This window comes from Lonchura striata, chromosome 5 (assembly GCF_050655825.1).
Source record: "Lonchura striata isolate lonStrDom1 chromosome 5, ASM5065582v1, whole genome shotgun sequence".
NCBI classification, from domain to species: domain Eukaryota; kingdom Metazoa; phylum Chordata; class Aves; order Passeriformes; family Estrildidae; genus Lonchura; species Lonchura striata.
The window spans coordinates 44,487,654-44,500,760 of NC_140707.1; the positions used below are offsets into that span (position 1 = coordinate 44,487,654).

A 13,107-nucleotide genomic window follows, 5' to 3' on the forward strand; every position below is an offset into this window, starting at 1 on the left:
TTGGATACACACTTGCAGTTATTTTCACCTGAAATCTTTCCATCTTGAACATCCTTACTTCAGTTCAACTCTTTTTCCTAAGTGCTTATTTTTGACACTACACCTGAAGAATAAAAACCCTCAGAGTGACAGTCTGTGATCATGTTTCATGTGGCATGCTTCATTTGCTTTCAGTTTGTATTACTATCAATTTATGACTTTGTTCCTTAAATACTTATCTTTTTTTTTCCACATTGTAACTGATATATTGAATGATGTATGTTTGAGAGGTATTTCAAGGATCTTAACTTCAGTCATTAACTGGTTACATCTTGGCTCAGGAACCTTTAGTTCAGTTAGAGAAAGTTACTATTTTTTAAGCAAATAAAGCAGTTTTTCGGTATGTAATTATTTTCTTATCAATTTTACATTTTCATGCCCTTTTGAGCATCTAGCATGCGGTGCTTGAATTTACATTTAGCTCTGCAGGAACTGCTTTAAATATTATTATTAAGAAGGAAGAAATCAAAAATCAAAGTGAATTTTTAGTACAATAGCAAGGTATAGGAAGGTACAATTGCAGCAACAGCAGCCTGGATTAGTGTATAGAGCTAACTCACAGCTTGACAGAAAATCCCTGCTGGGGAGGAAATGTAGGGGAACTGGCAGAATTTTGCTACATCTGCTCCCTACTGCTAATAAGCTTTAACCCATTTCATTTTTATTATGCTTGGTGTTTAGATATTTTGCTTCCAAAATTATATCTGTAACTATGAGAACACATAAAAGGAAGCTCAACAGGTAGGGCTGTTTAAAAATTTAAAACTATCAGCAAGGGATGTTAAAGGCCATAATGAGTACGATGGTTGCCTTCTCAGTGTGGGATTTTAGAGTTCAGGCACTTCAGTGCTGGTAGAAAGGCTGAGTAGAAGTATTGAGTAAAGCTGATTTCATAGCTTGAGTGGCTTGTACAGCCAGAAGGCACCATTAGATTATTTATTCTGACCTGTATATCACAGACCATTACATTTCACCCAGAAATTCCTATTTCGAACTCTGTGAGTATACTTGCACTAAAATATATCAGACCTTAGGAGTTCCAAATACTTTATGCCACAGGGTGAGAAGGAAAAGGCTGTGCTTCACATGCAGTAGGAAGAGGGTTTGTCAGGTTGGTAAGTATACATTATGAATATTTCTGCAGAGTAAGGTAAACAAACAAAGACTTGTATGGATTTTACAAAATTGAAAACCCTTTCTTCACCCCACCCCTTTGAATTAGGGAAAAAAGATACAGGTATAGGTATCAGAGCACTTGTATCAGAGTTGTACTGAAACCATAAACAGTTCTCTGAATAAAACAAAAATTAAAAAATACAACCCCCACTCCCTAAATCAGTTATAATAAACAAAATTTAAGACTTTATCTGCCTCATGACACATCAGTGGGAGTAATTAAGAGGGAAGATCAAAGTCATGTCCATTTTTAAAATTAATAACTATTGTCTAATTCTGCCTTTCAGGTACTATTGTCTAATTCTGCCTTTCAGGTATTTTACCCCTTTGGCAGCCCTGCAGTCTGCACTTCTCAGTTTCTCAGTCCAGACACTTTCTCTGCAGTACTTTGAACATGCTTTTATCTGAATAATCAGTGCTATAACTAATATCTGTAGTATCTATAAATGATGGGGAAATGGTGTTGTATATTTTCAATTTAATATTATCAAATGCTTACCATAACTGATTATAAATTTTAAAATCATTCTTTTACTCCCATCATGACATGATTGTCACATACAATTATGAAATGTATTTTGAAGAGAGACTGAAAGATGTAAAATTCACTGAGTAGTTGAAAACTTGATGTCTGTGGGGCTGATAAGACTGCTTTTAGATACTGAGTTAGAGCAAGACTATGATACTTACCTGAGCAATGATGCAAAAATGCAAGTCTCAGTCTTTTAGTAGGAGATGCTTCTCCATTACTGTGCATGTAGAAGCCTGTGTCTATCTTTCAGCAGGCCAGTTTACATTTTCTGTTTTTCTTTCAAGTTATTCTAACAAGAAATTATTTGAGCTTCCTTTGCAAGAAAAGTTCCAGGTTGATGCATCCAGAAAACAGAGGTGTTAGCCTAGTTATTGCAGACTCTGTGTACACTCTTTGGCTTTCAGTTGTTGATTTGTTCTAGAGACTTGTTCAAAGCTGATTATGTCTTCATAGAAATGTGATACTGATTGCTTTTGTTTTGATCCTGTCAGAACTTCTCAGTTTCTGAAATAAAAGGATGAAAACACAGTGAACCAACAATAGAAAAGAGAAACAAGATTAACAAGCAAATGATATCCTTCTGTACTAAATATAATCAAAAGAGAGCTTGTAAGGTTATGTCTTAAATTTCAACAGAACCCTTTTTTCTATCACACAGAAATGATGAAAATTCATACCACTTCATGGCCTCTGTTGACAATCATGGTAAAAGATAGAATAGCAAGTTGTTAAATTATTCTGTTTGAGCAATATAAGCGATAGATCATGTAAAGTTATTGAACTGATTTCTTATGAACTTTCTATTTTCATGAGTTCTATATTTGCTTTGCTTTTTTTTTTTTATGTAATGCTTACCTATTCTTCCAGTGGAACTATTCGGAGACCATTCATCATGAAATTTTTGATTCTGCAAGGATTTCAACATGTCCTTTATGCACCAGAAAGCTGTCTCAACTTATAAATCAAATTTACTCTATATTTATTGCACAATTTGGGTCCTAAGAGTGTTGTTACTTAATTTTTCTGGTAATTTCTTCTGACTTATTTGCTTGGCTGCCATAAAATTTTAGCCCAACACCTTGTCTATTCCTAATTATAGCCATCAATATATTGTACAGATTTCAAATTTCCTATACTACCACTAAAATAACTTGGGATATGGTCATTTCATCCTCCTGCAAAATGCATCTCTGAGAAAAGTTAAGCTGTTGTGCTTGTCATGTTACTTGCCAACCATTTCATATATAATTATTAATTTTGTGTCATTACTATAGCTACATGCAGACTTTTTCAGAATTATTAAGGTGAAAATTTAATTTGTATTTTTTTCTAATGTGCGCAGGCAGAATTATAATCATTATGTCAAAAGAATACATTAATTAGAAATCCATTTAAATTACAAAAATTGATTGAAAACACCCTGGGAAAAAGTACTACCTCTAAGTTCTTTACTTGGATTTGTTACCCTATATCTTTTTCCTTTTTCATGTTTCTGTTTTGTAAAGATAGCTAAAGACTACACAAAAAAGAAATTACTCTCAAAAATGTGCTATCAGGTGCTGCTACAAAAAATAACCACTTGGTTTGCTTTAAACTTTCCATGGTTCAATAACACCAAAGTAAGTACAGGCTCAGTTTCTCAGTTGACATCGTACAAAATAATTTCTACATGGTACAACGATTACTGAACTACATCCACTTTGTCCAGCATGTTGAAGAGTGAGTAGAAAGGACTGAAATTTCTGAAGAACTTGTTTCTTTTTATATTTACAGTATTTGACAAATTTTATACAGTATTTACAGTATATGACAAATATTCCATTTATAAGACTTCATTTTTAGTCTTCCAGTTTTGTGTTAATGTCTTTTTGACATACACTGAATAATTTGTTTTATTTCAGAAAGAAATACTAAATGTCTGACTTTCTTATCTTTGTAAGCTTTCCAAAAGGAACATTCTTAGCAATTTTATTGTTATAAAACACTGTGGTATTCATTATTTGAATTCAGATGTGTTATACCAAAAATGCATGTGGCCTATTTATTAGACCAACTAGGATGTTGAAAAGAATTGCTTCTATCCTACTTTCTTTAGGAACTGACATTTTTATTCTTATGCAGTTTTCCTAGTGGAATCTTTACTTTTTTAAGTCATAAACCTATTGTTGTAAGAGACTCTAGCAAAGCTTAAACTGGATCTCAAGAGTTTGATGCACTCTGTTTAATGCAGGCAGTGTAAAAGAAATTTTAAATGTATTATTTAAAGGCACATTAATCTTGACACTGTAATGGTGTAATAATGCATACCATATAAGGTTTTCATAAACTCAGCTTCTAAAAGTAACATCACAGTATCTTTCTTTTTGTTCTCCAAGTCACTTCTTTATAGAGATAGCAATTATGCATTCATCTCTGCCTCTTATAGCCTGATTCCATATTCAGATGAGAGATAGATAGTCCATAGTCCTAACTAACACAATAAAAAAAATATTTCTCATTTAGAACAAAGGGAGGACAGTCAAACAAATTTATATAATAAATGTTAAAGGCCAAAATGTGTACGTTTTTCAGTTCAATTAAGCAAAATAGTTAAATACTTATACAATGGACTGAAGATAGGTTTGTATTTAACTCATTATTCCTTTGTTTTCATTGTAATTTTAATAGTTCTGCCTTGGATTATTTTTTGTATTACAAAAAAAATGAATTCTATTTATAAGATTAGCACCTTTAAAACAAAACCCTGTGTTTTTTTTTTGAAACAACCCTAACAACCCTTACTGCCAAGTGTTTTTCATTTAACTATACTCATTCTATTGGATTCTGGTTTGGTTTATAGCAGTATTGTAAATACATCAGGCATTCATTAGCATGAGAGTATTTTGTGGCTCTCTGAATATGCACAATGAAAATTGGGTGAATCTTTACTAAGAACTGAGTCACAGAAAATGCAAGGATTTGGTAGTACTGTGAACCAGTGTGATAATTTATTGTACAAGTGCAATGCTCAGGAGAGTACTATGCATGCAGCAGTTCAGATAATGCTTTTGTACTTATGAAGGGTTAATTACAAGTTTAGGAACCCACTGACAACCCCTGTTGTTCACCTTGCTTCTTGGGATATGAAAGAGCTATTTCTGAAGTAAACACATTGATAAAAGTGTTAGCTAAGGAATGTTTTTACCAATCTGCCTTTTCAATTAAGTTTAGGCAAAAATATGAAGTCCAGGAAGTTCCCATTCTTGTTTCTCATTTTTAGATATTTACTGAATTGTATGTTGCTAAATAGCTGTAGTACTGTGGCCTTCAACAAGTATTCAGTCAAGCCTTTTGACCCTTTCTATTTCTAACCAAATATCCGTACACTTCAGCAGATGGGGATTGAGCATCCATCACAGAACTGCTTTAGAGGAGTTAACACAGAGCAATCTGTCTGGATGGCTCCAGTGTAAGGCAGCTCCAAACCCTTGTTCCTGTGGCATGTGGCATGGCCTCCTGCTTGGCCATGTCTGGGACTGTTGTGTTTTAGGTGTCCATGCTGTCTCTATCAGTTAAGGCAGAAATGAAGATATGCATGTGCCCCTAAAACTAGCATTACAGTTCTGTATGTGATTCTCCTTTTGGAAAAAGGAGAAGAGGAACCTTTTTTCCTCAGGAGTAACCACACTGAACTTCCAGCCCAATATTCTGGTGCCAGTACCTCTGCTGAAGAAGCTTAGGCTCTCAAAACTGTTACCTGCAATCATCGACTTGACTTAGTGTTTGCAATTCATCTGTAAAATCAGTCTGAAATATCACAGACAAACATAAAATCCCTTTAGAATCATGGAAATTTTGAAGGAAACTAATTGTGAAAAATCTGTAAGTCCATACAAGAGATCCCAGTTCTTTACCAAACATGCCACTAATATCAGCATAAATGCTTATTGAAGAATGTAATAACCATCATGGTGTAGACCTTGCTTGGTATTTTGATTCCAAACAGCAGCCCTAAGCAGAAGTGAAAAGTAAAACCAGTAAAAGCATAAATCTACTGTAATATTCTTCTAACCTCAAACTATTTTAATTCATATTTAAGTTGAGAAAATAAATTGTGTTATATAAATCACAATCTTTATATAAATTAGTAACATATAAATTCAGAATAATCTAGGAATTTTATTATGTCTCTTTTATAATGCTCACTGAATCTATGTTCTAAAAACTTGTTCAGGCTCCCCTTGAATCCCTGTAAAGTTCCTGCAACCAGGGCATTCTCGATCAAGGAGTTGTAGGTGTCACCCTCCATCGCTCATTTTGAAACCATGCTCTTACTAATGTCATTTGATGGTCCATAGCTCTTAGTACAGAAAGACAAGTGTGCAAAATCAGTTCTTATCCATATCCACTCTTTTTATGTCATGTATGACTTCATAAGCCTCTGTCTTCTCATTAAGAAGGCTGCAGAACATTTCCAATCAGACCCTCCAGAGCTTTTGATTATGCTTGTCCTCCTCTGAATATATTTTGGATCTAGTATTCCCTTTTTCAGTTGAGAGATCCAGAGTTGTTTATCTTACTCAAGTTGTTGGTGAACTGTGAATTTTTACAGTGGCATAAAGTTGCCGACTTTGTCTTCTTTCTTTACTTGTTTTCTTAACTGCTGCCACCTTCTGTGATTCTGTATCAGCCAGTCCATGAAGACTTTCCAAGATATCACTTAGCTTAGCATGGCAGTTTGCTCAGTGTTTACAATAGAAGAGTCACTTTCTCGGTCATCCTTAAATGTACTCTGTACCTTTGGTTTCTCCTGTGAGTTATTGAAACATGCATTGTATTGGCAGAAGAATATCAGTATTTTCCTCAAGGTGGGAAAAGTCTTTTGTTGAGTTGTGGGGTTTTTATAAAGCAATGCATTAAAAAAAATGTTTGTAGTCCTGTTCTGGATGTGGTATGATAGAGGTACAATGCATATATGGAATGATATAGATACAATGCATGTACTTAGAAAAATCTGCCTCTTGGCTTCCTTTTTCAAATTATCTGGATCTCAATCTTTTGCATCTTTGATAAATTAAGTAGCAGATGATCCTGCTGGCAAAGGGAAGACATTATGAAACATGTTTTGAGGGCAATCTGATGTGAGATTCAGTTGGATCACTTGTCTTACCAAATCTTTGTCCAAAGTTTTGAGATCTACTATTTCCTAGCATGACAAAATTGGAATTCTGTCACAGTGTGGTCTCTGAGATGATCCAGTTCATATCCATTCCTGAAAAAAGGTCATTATTGTAGAACCATTTATTTTCAGAGTGTGTCTCCTGCATGCAGAATAGGTGTTACTTGCTGTCCTTCTCCAGCCCTCTTTAAATCAGATCATGTAAAAGTATAGTACAGAATTAGCATCTTTTCCATATAATCTCAGCAGTCAGCCATTGAACCTTTAGACCTCCTTATTTTCCCCTTTGACATTCAAACTTCTCTTAGTGCAGAGCTACCTTGTAGTATATGTTCCTTGAAAGGGTTAAATCCAATGGAAAGGCTAAAAAGTGGAAATTAGAAGCTTCAACACACTTTTCCCATTAAATGAAAATCATTTGGAAATGGATAGCTAGCAAAAAGGGGTTAAAGGACAAATATCTTTAGATGACAACTACACCTACAGATTAATGACATTCATAAAAATTTGTAAAATTCAGGTAATGCATACTTTTAAGAAATCACTGCTTTCAACAGCATTTGCCCCAAAAGATTTTCTGTCTTTCAACAAGAATTTTAGAGCTTCCCAATAATTATTTGATAGTTCTTTCTCAAAAATTATAACCCAAGCTATAAGCTCTTCTTCCTCATTTTTTTCTGATCAAGACTCTGAAGCTGTGGAACAAAGACTAGACCAAACTTGTGCTCCTTTATGGAACAGTCTAACAGTATCCTTGGGCAAGAACTCTAAAAACAAGTTTTTATTCAAACTACCACAGCTGTCTGTCAGAAGTGATGAATCTCATTAATGAGAGTGCAGAATCAATTGTAAAAATAATTTAGCCAATAGAATAATTCATCTTTATTTTCACTCTTAATACTTACTTATACTGTTTTAGCATGATATAATTTCTTTAGAAGACCTTATGTATTCATCCTCATTTACTAGGTAGGCTATTATAAAGCTGTTCAGTTTTTTTAAAAAAATTGTACATTTCTGGAAGGTAAATCATAAATGCAGCATCCAAGTATAACACAAATGTCAGTGATTTCTTGAAAATAAGTCAGAAGAGGTCACTGATAGTTTTATTTCTATATGATTCTGTAGCCACTAATGAAAGATTATTAGTCCTCACTAACTCTATCATTTGTGCTTTGTGCAAACTCTAAAGTTAAATGTCATGAGTGTTATGGTACCATACAACTGCACCATGAGTAGTCTTCCACACAGAATGATTCTCATTTGTTAAATTTGGAAATGTACTTTCTCCTGGCCTTAATTTTCATGTAGTTCTTCATATTCTAAATGACAGCTGAAGGCAAGCAGAAATAGCGAGTAATTGATTTAACAACCTAAGACAAGTACAGGGAAGTAGAAAAGTTTGTCTTAGTGCTTGATGTGACCTGAGAGAGCTTCTTTAAACTGTTTTTTTCTAACCAGTACCTCAGCACCTTGGGCCAGCAAAATGGCCTTTAAGCCTGAATGAGCATGACTTTTTTTTTATTCTTTCTCAGTGCAAAGCTCCAGTATTTCATCTTTTCAAACTGTTTTACAGCACTCAGAGCAGAGTTGTATTGACAAGGTTAGAATTCATCTCCTAGAGGAGAATACTGTGCTCCGGTTAAGTGCTAATATAACATTTATGTGTCCTACCTTAATAACAGCCCTGGCTAGCCTAATGAAAGTACTGAAAGCAAACAGTACTCCATGAGATTTTATTATGACTGAAGTGATTGCAATTTGAGACAAATTGTCCCTATTTCTGTTACCATATCAAAACCAGAAATGCTAAAGCAATTGCTGCATGTTTGGCATAGAATTGCACTCCACTATCGTTAATATAGAAGTAAGCACATTTTTCATGTAAACAGCTTACAAGGGTCAAGAATCAAAGATATTCTGTGCAAAATTCTTGTCAATAATTTTGTGAGTGAATTTTGAAATAAAGTGCCTGGAATGTGTCATTATTTCTTCCACTCAAAGTTGAGAGCAAGTGGTTGAAAATTGAGCTTGTGAATTGAAGGTACTGCGAGTTATATGGCCTTATCGACTTCAGACAAAATGACAGGTTTGCCTTGTTATTATTTTTTCCTTTCAGAGGTCAGGCAATGGGCAATATTAACAGTATATACTGGAATGTAAGCAAAAAGCAAACTGGCATATAAAAAAAATATATTCTGTGTGCAAAAGATGGTGTAAGTCACTAATATTAAAAGTTGCTTGTATACCGTCTCTTCATAAAAATTGTAAGAAAAAACTAATCCACCGGTCAAAAAAAATCAGCTGCTCAGGTATTTGAAAGCTATTTAAAACCATCAGAAAAAAAGGAACTCAGTTACTCAGATGTAGCTGACCAAGTTAGCTAATTAGACATTCTGGTTGATGTGAAAACAATTTAAATGTATGTTCTCAAGGAGGTCTGCTATTTAAAAAAACACATTCTATCTTCTAAGAGGGTTTGGACAGGGTAATTGTACTGTTTAGAACTATCTGAACCATGTTTTTGCTGTATCTGAACTGAATCTTTCATACTCCAACTTTTAAAATAAAACCTATTGTAATTTACTGATTCATTTCTGTAGTTTTAGTAGTTCCTACCATTTTTTTATTCTTCAAAAATCTTTTGTACAAACAAAAATCACCATATGCAAAAAGACTTCTCTTGACTGCAGAATGAGTGAAAAATAAATTATGATCAGCTTTTTTTTTATGTTACAAGCATAGTAATGGTTTGAGATTGCAAAAATGAGGAGATACTGTCAGATAAATTCATAATTGCTCAAGATGACTTTCCAATAAGGAAAGTTGAGGGGAAAAGCAGTTTCCATGAAATAACTGCACTGCATGTACTTTTTTAATATTTTAATCGAATATGAGCAACATTGATTCCTACAACTCTGTAATATGGACAATATTTTGTTTATCTTTTAGGCTGAAGATTCAGAGATGTATCATGATGAAACTGCAGTATGTGGGTTTCTTGCTGTGGTTGTAATATCTCACCTACCCAGAGATGCTGCCATTGAATGGCATGTTGTTGCAGTAGTTGATGATCCACTCCAAAGAAAACATTTTGCAATGAAGATGTTGTCAGAGGGTTTCCAAATTGAGTGTGAAGCTGTGGAGTCTAGTTCTGCATCTTGTGCATCAATCTCGATACGCCTGAGCTTGGTTTCATCATCTACTTCTCACCTTGATTTAGATAGACTTCTTCATGACTTAGTTGCTATGTTTAAACAAGCTGTCGAGAAACTTTCAGAAGACTGCAGTGCCAGTCCATTGTCCTTCAGAGCTTTCTTCAAGGAACATGTATTTGATGCTGAAACACTACAAAAAGGTAAGACTTAACCATGACAGGAACCACGTGTAATACTAAATATAAGGTACTTCTTTTTTACTTCTACATCAAATTTGAATTGGGAAAGAAAATATTTTAGAGGAGTGCTTTTAAGGATGGGTGGCTAAGAAGGCCAATGGTATCCTGGCCTGTATCAGCATTAGTGTAGCCAACAGGAAGAGGACAGTGATTGTCTACCTATACTCCCCACTGGTGAAGCCACACCTCAAGTTGTGTGTTCAGTTTTGGGGCCCTCACTGCAAATGAGACATTGAAGTGCTGGAGCATGTCTAGAGAAAGACAACAGAGCTGGAGAAGGGTCTAGAGAGTAAGTTATATGAGGACAGGCTGAGGGAACTGGGGAGTTTTAGCCTGGAGAAAAGGAGGCTCAGAGGAGACCCCACCAGTCTCTACAACTGCCTGAAAGGAGCTGGTAGCCAGGTGGGGGTTGAACTCTTCTCCCAAGTAACAAGTAACAGAACAAGAGGAAAGAGCCTCAAGTTGCACTAAAGGAGGCTGAGTTTGAATATTAGGAATAATTTCTTCACCAAAAGGGTTATCAAGCATTGGAACAGGCTGCCCAGGGAAGTGGTGGTGTCACCACTTCAGCAGTATTTGAAAGATGAGTAGTAGACTTGATGCTTAGTGGACATGGTTTAGTGGTAGATCTGGCAGTGTTAGATTTACAGCTGGACTCAATGATCTTGGAAGCCTGTTCAACTCAAATAATTCTACAGTTCTACAATTAGGATAGATTTTTTTCTTCTTCTGTCTACCAGGCATGTTCCTCATATTGAAAGGCTCTGTTCTTGGACTTCCTGAAATCCAAACAGGATAGAGTCCTGGATTATTTTGTTCTAATCTCACATCTGATTTTCAGTAGGAGGTTGGATTATATGATTTTGCTATAATCTTGGTTATCCTGTGATTCCATGAAAGAGAAATCCATCCACCTTAGAATTCAGTGTAGAGAGAATGAATCTTTTGCTTCAAAGTGTTTGAACAGTTGTGAGTTTGGTAGCATCTTTTTGTCACAGAGTAGAACCATGTTCAAATATCCGATTTCTGTCTTGTAGCAGGAGCTCTTTTGAGAATAAATAATGAAATATTAATGTTTTAAAATAGGACATGGTGTTCTATCCTCTGGAATAGAAGGTGTCTATTGAACATGGGCTGATTTCTAACTAACTTATTTAAATAGAACTTGCTATCCAAACAAATTTGTTGGGTTTTCCCCCAGTGTTTATTTTTTCAGAATCTCATTCCCTTACCAAGTAAAGAGAACACAGAGCAATAAATGTAATATTACAACTTCAATTTATATCTTATGTTGTAGATCTGCATTTTGGGCTATGCTCTGTTTGGGACAACTAACATTTTGCAAAAGCACAACAGCTTATTTTATCTGTCAGACCTACAAAACTGGTAGACTATACTTGTATTGAAATCAGTAAGAACTTTGTTATCAGTTTGAGAAGAAACAAAATCAGATCCTTAGTCTATATTTATCTCAAACATGCACACACTTTGAAAATCCTTGCAGACCACAACTGATCCATATTAATTAGCTGACATAAATGTTAGCCCTCAAATATTCTACTGTCCTATTTTTTTTCTTAACCTGCAGCACTATTTGAAGAAAATTCAACTTGACATTGTTTAATAGATTTAAAGTACAGGAATTGAAAGCTATAAAAATGTGGCATAGAATAAGCATATTTAATCCAGGAAGCAAGGAATGAACATATAGTCTGACAGAATGTTGTTGTTTTTACTACATCTTGTTTAAGAGCTAAAAGGAAGCCTCATAAAACATGTTTCTGGCATGGGATTAGCATTACTGTTTCGCCTGCTTTCTTTCTGATATTTCTCAGACCATAGAATAATTACTTCCAAACAAATTTCATTTGCTTTATAAAATATAAAGCATAAAAATTTGATTCTGTTCCATTCATTTTATGTTACTAATAGCATAGGCATTGAAAGATTTGTGTGATTGTCATATATTCATTCTTGTTGTGTTCAGATCTCTGCACTGTCATAATAATTCCTGTCATTATACCAATTTCATCATTATCCCCACTGGTAAGAAATACATGCTTGCAAATCTGTAGAATATATAGAATACATTAAATTTCCAAGGAGCACTAATTCACTGATGAGGAATTTAAAAATAAAATTTTTCTTCTTAGGAAAAATTTCTAGAAAGTTCATGCAATGGAAGAAAAAGTGTGATACATATTCAAAAATAATTTCTCAAATTAAAGTGGTTGTTGCTGAAGTGTGTCTTGCTGATAATTTCTATCTGATAGAAGACTATTTATATATATATATATATATATATATATATATATATATATATATATATGCACACACATACACATATATACACTTTTTCTGGTTTAAAATCAGATGTCCAGTTATTAATATATTGTTAAGACACAGGACATATTCAAGTGTACTGGTAATATGTGTTCTTGGAGCTTTGTAAGACATGCAGTCTCCAGTGAAGCATCATCAGCTTTCAAAACGATGCAGCAGATTAGTGAACAATGTCCTTGACTGTCTTTTGCAATAGTAATATAATTCTCCTTCTCAAAATCTAAAATATACTAATACAAATATATTAACTGTCAGTTAAAGAAGTGTTGTGTCCAATTTGTTCCCATTAATTTCAGTATCTCATTGACAGTGTCCATAAGCAAGACGGCATTAAGTCTCTGTTTTATCTTCTTTGTTATTATTGGCAGTCTTTAATTTTGACAGACAAGGCTACTCCAACTCTTTGTGTCCTTTAGTGTGTTTCCCAGTTTTAATATACCAGAGACAGTATCAGGTCTTTCT

At 34.4% G+C, this 13,107-nt stretch overlaps 1 protein-coding gene across 6 annotated transcripts in view; it reads left to right on the forward strand.

Annotated features, from left to right (window-relative positions):
* Positions 1–13,107, forward strand: part of DPH6 (diphthamine biosynthesis 6) — a 223,400-nt gene that overhangs the window by 145,984 nt on the left and 64,309 nt on the right. For all 6 annotated transcript variants that reach the window (XR_014955604.1, XM_031504994.3, XM_077784065.2 and 3 more), the window contains exon 14: positions 9,858–10,263. Coding sequence is in view for 5 of the 6 variants with exons in the window: in XM_031504994.3 (XP_031360854.3) it covers positions 9,858–10,263 (406 nt within the window). In the remaining variant the exon portion in view is untranslated. The remainder of the gene's footprint in view (positions 1–9,857; positions 10,264–13,107) is intronic.